The 12300-nt window shown below is 44.0% G+C and overlaps 1 protein-coding gene across 4 annotated transcripts in view; it reads left to right on the top strand.

Annotated features, from left to right (window-relative positions):
• KLF12 (KLF transcription factor 12) overlaps positions 1-12300 on the top strand; it is a 227251-nt gene that overhangs the window by 159283 nt on the left and 55668 nt on the right. For 3 of the 4 annotated variants that reach the window (XM_081907342.1, XM_081907343.1, XM_081907344.1), the window contains exon 5: positions 6609-6668. The exons of the other annotated variant lie outside the window; for it this stretch is intronic. In XM_081907342.1, the coding sequence (XP_081763468.1) occupies positions 6609-6668 (60 nt within the window). The remainder of the gene's footprint in view (positions 1-6608; positions 6669-12300) is intronic. 4 annotated transcript variants of the gene reach the window in all.

Raw genomic sequence — 12300 nt, 5'->3', positions numbered from 1 at the left:
CTGCCTCTCCCCATCCCGGAACGCTCTCCGGAACCCCTCCGGAGCCCTCCCTCTCCCTCCGGCCCTGATGGCAGTTCCCTGACAGGCAAAATGAACTAAGTACAGATTCTTGTCCTCCCCACTTCTTCCCTGAAAATTCCCCTATCCCATTCTCTGTCTTACAGCAAACCTTCCTAGAAATATATATTAAATTCTAAACATGTTCCAGGCTAGCTAAGAAAAAAAATGACTCAAGCCCAAACAGTGAAGGGGTGTATCTAAGAAGCCAGAATATTAATAACTGAGGTTGATGTGCTGCCCCAAACTCCAGTAAAATATAGGTGGGAAGAGCATCAGTTCACATTTTTAAAATCAATTTTTCAATCCTGGACCATGGATTTAGCAGATCATTCTGATCACCCCATCCCCACACTGGAAAAAGAATAAATCTTCTCCCCACAGAATGCTGCTGGGTTAAAAGGAAACCTGTATGTATCAGTATGATCCCCGAAACTGGTTGGTTCAGAGGACAACAGTAAAGATCTATAACTTATTAAGCAGAGCTGAAGGGATAAGGAAGAGATAAGAATTAAACTGGCAGGACTGTTCTAACAAAACTGATTCTTTTGTTGGGTGTTTAAGGGACTGAAAATGGAATGGAACAGAGAAGGCAAAATCACTGCTTGAATTCCAATAGAGCTAGTAGAATAGCTAGTGTTTTTAGAAAGCTTTCCTTTTTGTGGGGGGAGGTCAGGAGGGGCAAATCAAGGGCTCCCCATCCCCAATAATTCAAATACTAGGTTAAATTAACAAATCTAACAAAGACACAAAATGGGCAGCATTTCATCCGTAGTTTTGAAATGACATGGCAGCCTTTTCTCAATTTCTGGAACAGTTTTTTACAGCTACCTAGATTATTATGAGCTTGTTTGCAGCGCTCTTAAGTGTTAGATTATTAGTTATCTGGATATTTTGTGTCTTTTCATTTTTCATCCCATATATAAGATATATTAGCTTGTACAGTTGTTTTCGTCTTTTAGTAAACAGAAATGGATACAATTGAACTGCTTTTGCATTGTATTAATTTCAGTGGGAGAATTAAGCACATGCTTCACTCTCTTGTTGAAATCAGTAGGACTGAAATGTCCTTGCAGTTGCTTGAAATCGTGTGTAGTTTGCTTACTTTGGCTTTATGTAACTGTGCCTTTTGATTTTTTAAAATATCTATACCTCACTCTTCTTCCAAACAGTTCAGAGCAGAGTTCAGGAAAGCTTACCAGCAGTTCTCAACCTGTGGGTCCCCAGATGTTGTTGGACCACAACTCCCATCATCCCTGAGCTCTAGCTAGGAGGTGATGGGACTTGTAGTTCAGGATCAGACCTGCATCCTATGAGTTTCCTACAGGACACTTAAAAACAAAAATCCCCTTTTGGATTTCAGCAATGACAGTTTAAAAAAGAGAAGAGAGCTATTCATCACCCAACAACCACTGAGATTGAGCAATAATCAATCAACTGAGCAATTGTGTACTGGGCTCAGTCATGTTTCTGGGCTCAGTTAAGAGTGCTGGTTTTGATCTTTAAAGCTCTTATTTATTTGGGATAGAGTTATTTGAAGAACCGTTTGTACCCATATGAACCTGCCCAGGCCTTAAAATCTGCCTCAGAGGAACTGCTTATAAGCTTGCCAGTAAGGTCAGTTCAGTTGACAGGCACAAGAGACAGGGTCCTTTCTATGTTTCCCACCAGATTATGAACTCTCCAGATTGTAAGAAGGATTTGAAAGCCCACTTGTTTGAAAGCTGTTACTTTAATAGCCTATTATTGACTGCATCAAATTTCTATTTTGCTCCTTTATTTATTTTCACCAGCCCATGTTTTTAAATACTTGCATGTAATGCTGCTTTGGAAATGTTATTTTTTGATGTGGTTTATATGAGATGTAAGCGGTCTTGGGTGGGCTGTGCCCAAATGTTGGCCTGTAAATAACTTTATATAAGTTATGTTTAAAACTTTTGAGGACCCCGCCCATTTCATTGTTCACTTGTTAGAACCCCATTCATTTTAGAGCCAGGGTGTTGTAATGGTTAGAGCATTAGACTGGGACCATTGGAGACCAGGTTAAAATCTCCAGTCAGCCATGATGGTCACTTGGGTGACCATGGGCCACTCACTGCCTCTCAGCCTAACCTACGTGAGTACAGGGTGGAGTACAGGGTCAGGTTTAAGGTGCTGGTTTTGACCTTTAAAGCTCTATGAGGCCTAGGACCCACATACCTATGGGACCACCTCTCCGTGTATGCCACTCGGAGGACCTTAAGGTCCACAAATGATAACACTTTGGAGGTCCCAAGTCGCAAGGTGGTTAGATTGGTCTCAACCAGGGCCAGGGCCTTTTCAGTACTGGCCCCGACTTGGTGGAACGCTCTGTCACAAGAGACTAGGGCCCTGCGGGACTGGACATCTTTCAGCAGGGCCTGCAAGACAGAGCTATTCCACCTGACCTTTGGTTTGGACTCAGTCTGATCCTTATGTTTTGCTCCCCTTGTGGTTTTGATCTATGGGCTATTTTTAAAATGAGGCTGCATTTTAGATTGTATTTTAACCTGTTTCTTAAATTGGTTTTTTTTTCCTATTATGTTTTTATTGTAATTTTACTGGTGTTAGCCACCCTGAGCCCGGCTCTGGCCAGGGAGGGCGGGGTATAAATTATTATTATTATTATTATTATTATTATTATTATTATTATTATTATTATTATTATCACTACTACTACTACCTTGTAAGGATTAAAAAATAATAATGAGTGAGTCTGCCATGGGCACCTTGAGCACCTTGGAGGGAAGGTGGGGTGATCTTAAACACATCAAATTGAATGGTTCTTTCCCATTTCTGTTGCTTACATTAATTACGTGACCCTTTCCCCCTTGCTTTTACGGGGAAGCTGTTCTTTTCTTCTGCTGCTGCCGTTGCCATTTGTGGCGACAGAGCTGATTTCAGGGGCCTTCTCCTCCTGCCATTTTATTTCCCCAGTTGTATTGTTCCCGGGTATTCAATTGTGTTTAATAGTGCAATGAAAACAAATCCCATTTGTATCCCGTTAGTAAGTGATTGCGTTCATTCCGTAACAAATGACATTTGAAGTGAAGGCTTCCCGTTGAGTTTGATATTTCATTTGTTTTGAATGAATGCCCATCCCTAGTCCTACCCCTAGTCATTGCCCCTGTCCTGTGAAAATAATGGGGGAAGTTATTTTGCATCCCACATTCTGTATATATCGCACATTAGCTAGACCATAAAGGTAAATGTAAAGGTACCCCTGCCCATACGGGCCAGTCGTGTCCGACTCTAGGGTTGTGCGTCCATCTCACTTAAGAGGCTGGGGGCCAGCGCTGTCCGGAGACACTTCCAGGTCACGTGGCCAGCGTGACGAAGCTGCTCTGGCGAGCCGGCGCCAATGCAGCACACAGAAACGCCGTTTACCTTCCCGCTATAAAGCGGTACCTATTTATCTACTTGCACTTAGGGGTGCTTTCGAACTGCTAGGTGGGCAGGAGCTGGGACCGGACGACGGGAGCTCACCCCGCCGCGGGGATTCGAACCGCCGACCATGCAATCGGCAAGTCCTAGGCACTGAGGTTTTACCCACAGCACCACCCGCGTCCCAGCTAGACCATAGCCATGTAATAATACCGAAAATGTTTACCACAAGAAAAGCATTAAATAATAGAAGGTCCTCTTTGTCCAGAACACCAGTCTTCATGGTAAAACTACCAATTACAACTGTATATGATTCATACTTTTGGGTTTCCCAGCTTCCTGTCAGCCTCCTTTGGGGTTAGTTAATTCTGGAGCACTGGTGCATTAGATATGAGTGGATCATGCCCTCCTGCAGCCACTTATTACCCGCTATCAGAGAAGCCTGCCGCTTGTTTTTATGAGTGGTTGCATTCGGACATTATGCTATTCCACGATTTACTGTTGCTCCTCCCTTCCCTCCTCCAGAACAGCCGTGAAGATGAAATCAGAAATATTCACTTCCGTTTTGACCTACTGCCATTTAGAATTACAACAGTTTCGTGTTCAGTGGTCACACAAAACTGTAGTTATTTCAGAGAGGAGATAGTGAAAGCTTCCAGTTTCTAACAGCTGTAGGAGAGGATTTTGGGTGGCGCAGGGAGCGTACAGTCATACCTCGGGTTACAGATTTCGGGTTGTGCGATTTCAGGTTGCGCACTGTGCCAAACCTGGAAGTACCGGAACGGGTTACTTCCGGGTTTCGGCACATGCACAGAAGCTCTAAATCGCATATTGTGCATGCGCAGAAGCGCCAACTCGCAACCTTCGTGTGCACAGACACGCGCTGCAGGTTGTGAATGTGATTCCCGCATGGATCACATTTGCAACCCGAGCGTCACTCTACAAGTTTAGACATATGTCCAAACCAGGCCTCACATGTCTCTAATGTGAGCTTCCCATCTTCAAATCAGAAGGTGTGCCTATTTACTCTTTTACCTTCTAAAACTAAACTTGGGGGGAGATATACGCAAGTGCCTCCAATTTTAGATAAAAATGTGTGCACCTAAGCTCTCAGAAATTTGGAAAGCACTAGTTTAGAAGTATATCGCCCATACTTGGGACATACTGTATTTTTTGCCCTATAGGACGCACTTTTCCCCCTCCAAAAATGAAGGGGAAATGTGTGTGCGTCCTATGGGGAGAATACAGGCTTTCGCGGAACTCTCCTCAAGCAGCGGGAGCGCTCCCGCTGCTTGCGGAGAGTGGCCTGCATGCTGAAGCCTGCGCGCGCTGAGCTCAGCGCGTCCAGGCTTCACGGACCTCTCAGCAAGCAGTGGGAGCCAGCACTGGGCTCCCACGGCTTGCAGAGAGCTGCCTGTTTGGGGGCTGGGGTCGGGGGCTGGGGTCGGGGGAAGCTCGGGCGGGCCTCCCCCGCCCCAGCCCCGCGCCTGGGGGAAAAAAAAATTCCCCTTTATTTCCCCCCCCCCAAAAAAAACTAGGTGCGCCTTATGGGACGGTGCGTCCTATCGGGCGAAAAATACGGTACTCCCAAGCCAATTTTCATCAGGTTGCAGTTCTTAATCCATAGCACCTTTTGTGTTTTTCATTGTTCAGTACATTAGAATTCATGCAGCGTAATAGCCTCCATGTAGGGTTGCCATATTTCAAAATGTAAAATTACGCTGTTTCCACTGCTTTTTTCATCGCATTGCCATACATTCGGGTTTTCCCTGACGCCATTTTTACACCCGAAAACCAGGACATTTTCCTGACGTATGGCAAGCCTACCCCCCTGCTGCCCTATTTCTATATCTTCAAAATCTCTCATGTAGTTTCCAGTGGCTTAATGCATGCCTTCTTCAGAAAAATATCATGGAATATTCCAAGCAGATAGGCACAAGGTTTTGCAGACCAGTTGCAAGTTGTTGTTGTTGCTGCTGCTGCTGCTACTACTACTGTTTTAAATGGTATAACTGTTTGTTTTTGCCACTGAATTGATCCCATTTCCTAGCCAATAATGCAGATGATCAAAATTCTTCCAGAATCATAGATACCATAGAATCATAGAATTGGAAGGGACATCTCATACAGCTTAGTTAATGCAGGAGCCTGGTTCTGAAATACTTATTGTTGAAATTTGTACACCTTAGACTACTGTTTTCTGTGAAATTGCTACGTTTAAATTCTAAACTAAAATGCTTTCCCCCTAGCATTTTCATCGGTGTGTCAAAAAGCAAACATGGTCCGGTATTTCACTTCAGTGCCGATATCATTTTTTTATTATTCATAAAGTGCCTGTCATTATGCTTCATTCTTTCTGCCTTTTCCCTCAGAGCTGCTGAAATTCTGAATTTGTGAATTTCTGCATAAACTCTGCCAACCTGAGAAATAAATTTTTTAAAGTAGGTCACAGGGCCTCCCCAGAATACCTCTTTGGCAAGCATGCAGAGTCGGATCCTGGCCACAACCCAGAATGGGAAGCTGGCATGCTTCCTGTTTTTCACCCATCCCAGGTCCCAGCTCATAATTTACCTTGAGCTTCAAGCTCAAGTAAACTCCTCGCAGGAGCTTTGGGCTGGAATGTGACTGGAAGCAAGACAACCTTCCATTCTCTGCAATAGCTGGAGCACAGCGGAGCACTAAGAGAAAAAGGTGGGACTTATCCTGACCTTGCAGGAAGTGTGCCCTTATATTCCTAATTTTGGTTATCTGGTTCGAAGTGTACTCCTGCTCCTAGCAGATTAAATGGAGTGGGTCTACTCTAAGTAGGACTTAGCTGATGACAGCCCTAAATCCTAACAGCAAATGTAGTTGAAATAAATGTCAGATATTTCCATTGAAAAAGAAGTCATAGCTATCGTTTTTTAAAAACACTTTAAATTACCCAGTGATGGACTCTGTCCCTGTAAGATTAAATCCATCACTGTTTCAATGCTGCTCCAGGTGAATTTCAGCTGGAAGAATACAAAATCTTAGGTGTAGGCTGTCTGTGCTTGTTGTTGGGGCTGTGGTTTTTTTCCCCCTGTACGTTCCCCTCCCTGTTGTCTACCCCCCCTCTGACGTTCTTTGGGGTATCTTAAAATTGCTAATTGTCTGTGTTCAATTTCCAGAGAGAGCATGTGGGGCTGTGCCAGGTCAGCTGTTAACACTTTTCGTTTTTTCAACTCCAGGTATGAAGTATTTTATTGTGCATTATATAATGTTGATATTGTGTACTTGAAATTTCTGGGAAGCAGTTTGCTTCTGTTTTATTTCCCTCTGTCACGTGGCTGGCCACTGCAAAATAAAACAAAGGATTTCTGGAGGGAAGCTGCAAAGTCAGCACTTCTGTATTTTGCTCCATTGTTTCCCTCTTCACTAGAAAGCGGGTGTGGGGGCCACTGGTATCCAAAAATCTCTAAGGGCTCCAACATTATATCTTCCCGATATTGTTGGACTACAATTCCCCAGCCAGCCTGGCCACTGATCAGGTGTGGTGAGAGCACCCAAGAACGTTTAGGAGCCACCATTTTGGCTAGCCCTGCTTTAGATGAACAAAATGTAGCACCAGCCTTGGGATTCACCTAGTCAAAAGCATGGTAAATATCCAATTCTTACAGCCTGCCTGAGACTGCAGAAACAGGGGTGGTGGTGGTCCTATTAAGCACCTGGTGGGCTACATTCATCTCGGAGGGTAGCAGGTTCGGCAGGCCTGATGTGTCAAAATTGCTGCCGTCCCGATAGGTGGCCAAACTCTGCATCTGTGGACATTGAACACAAATAGATGGGAGAAGGACGCCTTGGTTGCTAGTCAGCTTACATTCAGTATTTTTATCACCAGGTACACAACACTTATAATTCTTCCATTTGCACTTCATCTGCCCTCCAGAGGGCTGCTTCACACATCGTACATGATTGCCATTGAGAAAGCAAATACTATGTATTTCTGTCTGCATGGGAAGGGAGTTGTGTGAAGCATGTCCAGCAGGGATTGGGCTGGTTTCCACCATGCCAGCAAAAGCCTTTGTTTTGGGATGACATTGTTGGGATGGTTGGAACCAGTATAAACCACACAGGAGCTGCTTCACATGAATGAATGCCTATCCAGAATAGAACCCACCGTTTGTTTTCTTGGAACAAAGGAAGCTGTCTGCCAGAACCTTGCACCTTGTCTACACCAGGGGCAGTCAACCTTTTTATACCTACCACCCACTAATGCATCTTTCTTGATGGTAAAATTTCCTTACCGCCCACCCGTGCTCGGTGGAAGGAGGATTCAGCTTGTGTCGTAGAACCCCCTACTGCCCACCTAGAATCTTGAAAAGCCCACTAGTGGGCGGTAGAGACCAGATTGACAACCCCTGGTCTACACAACGGATGACTTGCTTGTCGACCTCCAGGTGCGGTTGGACTCCAGGTCCCATCAACCATTGCCAACGTGGCCAGTGGTCAAGCATAATGGGAGTTGGACTTCCAACAACCTCTGGAGCAACACAGGTTCCCCACTCCTGGTCTCCATTGACTGGAAGCAGTTCTTCCGGGTTTCAGAGATGAGGCTTTCTCAGTCCTGCCTGGGGATGCCAGAGGTTGAGCCCCGGTCTTTTCACATACAGAGCATGTGTGCTCTGCCACCAAACTTTGGCCCTTTCCTGTGGTGGCAGAAATGTCCCTGGCACAAAGTATGAAGTGTGGGCCTTCGCCAGATGTTGTACCCCGTGAATCTGTGCCCCTTAACCTTTACTCTGTATTCATTGAAACTGATGTCATCATATGTGCTTGACTTCCCAGGAGATGAGAAAGACCCAAAAGTGCTGCAGTGTTGGTGCTGAATCTGGACCCTAGCTGCTATACGTATCGTGCTAGAAAGCCAGACCAGCACCTAATGTTACACAAGCAGTGGCAGTACACGAGCTCAGTTTTAAAAGTGAAGCCTGCCGTGTAGAGCACCACATAGGCAAACTCGGCCCTCCAGATGTTTTGGGACTACAATTCCCATCATCCCTGACCACTGGTCCTGTTAGCTAGGGATGATGGGAGTTGTAGTCCCAAAACATCTGGAGGGCCAAGTCTGCCTATGCCCGACATAGGTGAATTATTTCAGTCTGGCTGGCATCGTGCTTTGACCTTGTAGAACTGCTCTTCTACTTAAGCCTGTTTAATCCATTTGTGGCCACTGGGGTGCAAGGACTTGCATGGTCCTCAGGAATCCAACCTTGCAATTTCAACAGCTGCAGAGATTGCAACAGAACCTGGCCACACATGCGGACAGCATACAGACAGTTGCAGGTGCTTACTGGCATACACTGAAGCCAAGTGTCAGTTTTGGTGTTTGGTGCTTTCGTACTTCAGTAGCTTGGAGTGTTGCAAGCAGCAACATAACTTCAGGTGGCTGCAGATGCCTGTAACTGTTGACATGTTTCTTGCCTTTTGATGCTTTAAATGACAATGTGCTGACTGCAGTATTGACTGTCAGGTTAAGGCCCAATGAAAGTTCAGTTTAAATCCAGGTCAAAGAGGAACAGCTGTATGTGTAAACTTCCAGCCCACATTAGAGTAGAAACGTGAGAATTGAGACAGTGAAATTTTGTTGGTTCACCATCCATGTTAGTCTGTCATAGCTGGCCACAAGGATGTATTATTGAAGCATGAAGCATTTTTGAAGCCACAAGGATGTATTATTGAAGTCTCTCTCTCATCCACACACACATAAATCTATCTTATCTATCTAAATCTATATAGCTCTCCCATGTGTACACATGCATGCATACATCTTTTCCCCCGGTTGGGGAGAGAATTTGTGTTTTCTCTTTGAGACCCAAGCTGCAGTGGCAGAGCATCAAAGCCACATATGCAAGGAAGGGATCTGTAGAAGAAAAACAGCAAGTGTTCAACTCTTCTCCCTGGTGGGGACCCCCCCCCCCCATTCTGTTGTCATGTGTGTGTTCACCATGTTGAGTGGAGAAAAGCAGCTGAAAGGTGTCGCAGGGAGAAAGTAGCAGGCAGAAGACTAAGTGAAGAGTCCAGCCATCAGCTCTTCTCTGCAGACTGACACGCACACGCTTTCAGCAGAGAATAAGCAAATATTTGGCCTCGTTAAGAGCTAGTCGCAAGGTCCATACTGCTAGGGGAAAAGTGAAAGGACATTTTGTGTTGCTTTGCTTGGATGTGGTTGGCTGTCATCCTTCAAGTAATGGGTACTCTGCTAATACCTAATATATCAGGTGCTTTGATATGGATGGATCACATGAAAACTGGCAGATGTGTTCAATGGTGCTGTGCTCCTGTCAGAGAGTTTTCAGTGGGTCTTGATAGAGAAGTTGCTGACCCCAGTGGCGTGGTGTGGGGGGTGCAGGGGGGGCCGGCCGCACCGGGTGCAACATCTGGGGGTTAGGGTTAGGGGGCGCAAATCCATGGGTTAGGGGGCGCAAATTACTTGCCTTGCCCCGGATGCTGACAACCTGCGCTACGCCACTGGTTGACCCTGCCCATTCTGTGTGAGTCATCTTGGAGAATCCGTTACTTTCAGTGTGCTGGAAGTACAGTTTTGTTTTGATCTCCTTAAAACGCTGGTCTGCCCTATTCTTTCTTAACGTCTTCTGTTTCATCATTTTGGGGGTCAGACTTGCAAAAACTTAATGTAGCTAAAACTAGAATTATGCTCATGGGTGTAGCATGTCTTTCTGATGCCATTCTAATGTGCAGTAGCAATCCTTTAGTTGAGAACGAACAACAGGGTGGTTAGAACTGCCATAGATGTACCTGGAATGTGTTCTTTACATGTTCCCATAACTTCTGAAATATACTTTCTCCTTTCTTCTTGACCATGCAGCTTCAATGCCCTTCCAGAGCAATATTTTGGAGGTCACAAGATGGTTAAATTGGTCTCAACTAGGACCAGGGCCTTTTCAGTACTGGCCCCAATGTGGTGGAACGCTCTGTCACAAGAGACTAGGGCCCTGCGGGATTTGACATCTTTCCGCAGGGCCTGCAAGACAGAGCTGTTCCGCCTGGCCTTTGGTTTGGACTCAGTCTGACCCTTAAGTTTCCCTCCCCTTATGGTCTTGATTTATAGGCTACTTTTAAAACGAGGCTGCATTTTAAATTGCATTTTAACCTGTATTTTAAATTTTTTCCCTTCCCCTATTATGTTTTTTACTGTGATTTTATTGGTGTTAGCTGCCCTGAGCCCAGCTCTGGTCAGGGAGGGTGGGGTATAAATAAATTATTATTATTATTATTATTATTATTATTATTATTATTATTATTATTAGCTAAATGAATATGTTAGAGAATTATTATTACTTTTAAAGGAGAGGGAACAGTTCACCAAGTAGGGCAGCGAAGTAAGTGATTTGCAGAGTTGTATGGTTAGATGTGGATTACTGATTTATTACTAACGTTTGTCATTATGGAGGAGGGTTTCATGAGCAGGAATTGCATTGCAAGGACCCTCAGGGACCGCAATGTGTAGCCATACGTTGCACACATGCCTGTCAGTAAAGACTGGCTGGGTCTCCCAGTGTCAGGGGCGATGGGCGGGTTTTGCCCTAACCACAGCTATCATTTCCAAGTGTAGTAGATCACTATCCTCCATAAGAATGGCAAATATTGATTTATGGAAGAAAGTAAAGAGTAGCAATCTGGGATGAAGGGCTTAGGCAGGTGTCCTTGTGATATTGTTTGAGACACATGCTCAGGACTTTTTATTTCAGCAACCTTAAATTTAGTTATTTGTTTTGCTGATTTTATCTGTGTTTTTATGTACACTTGTTTTTTAACAGTTTTGCTGGTTTTTTGTATAATTCTGTGCACAGCTTAGAGAGTTTCCTACATGTTTCTGAATAAATCAACGAACCTTTAGCTTTTGAGAAGCAAGGTTGCTCCTATCTGCAGAGACCCACACTAGGGTTGATTTTTTTTTTTAATGTATGATAATAAATCCCCAATCAATGCTTTATAAATGTCACCAAGTTCATATTTCTCCTTCGCCCTTTCTGCTCTCTGCCTGGCATTCATTTGGCTCTTGCAGCCTCCTTTTCTTTCTGATTCTCCTTTGGCCACACAGCAAGCTCCCTTTTGCCAGATGCGTTGTGCTTGGCAGCTGGAAAATCCAGGTGCCAAATTCTAGAATGTAGCTTTTGCACGTTGACGTGAGGGCCTGTTGTTGCCTTCTTAGATCACAGCTTGGCTTACTCTCTGACTGGCAGCTGTGGAACATCCTTTGGGGTTTCATGTAAGGGGGAAATGGTTGTGGGTTGGATGTGTTGCTTGGCGTGAATGATCTTGTTAAATACTATTTTCTAAGTCTAAGGTGAAATTACTTGCATTTTGTCTCATTCATATATATATATATATATATATATATATATATATATATATATTCTGCTTTTGTTCACACTGATAATGCTTACCTTTTTCAACATAATTGTTAAATTATTATTATTATTATTATTATTATTATTAATAATAATAATAACTATTTCTACCCTGCCCATCTAGCTGGGTTTCCTTGCCCCTCCCTGCATCCACTCATTCAACTTCATCCATGCTTTTAATTGCATGGACATTGTACTTAACATTCAGTCTGACTGTATCGACATGCTTTTTGAAAATGAATCTAACCAATTAATCAATATTGAGTGTATTTATATTTATTTGATTCCAATTATGAATCACTTCCCATAAGATTTCTCAAAGCCTTTTCGTAACAGAAACATCAACGATAAAAACTACGGAAAACAGTTCCATATGTAACAACAATTCTGTACATGCAAACAATTGAAAATAATTCCATATGTAAAATCAGTCAAAAGCAATCCTTTT

This window comes from Podarcis melisellensis (genome assembly GCF_964234715.1).
Source record: "Podarcis melisellensis genome assembly, chromosome: 4".
NCBI classification, from domain to species: domain Eukaryota; kingdom Metazoa; phylum Chordata; class Lepidosauria; order Squamata; family Lacertidae; genus Podarcis; species Podarcis melisellensis.
This window is presented reverse-complemented; position numbering and strand designations above follow the sequence as displayed.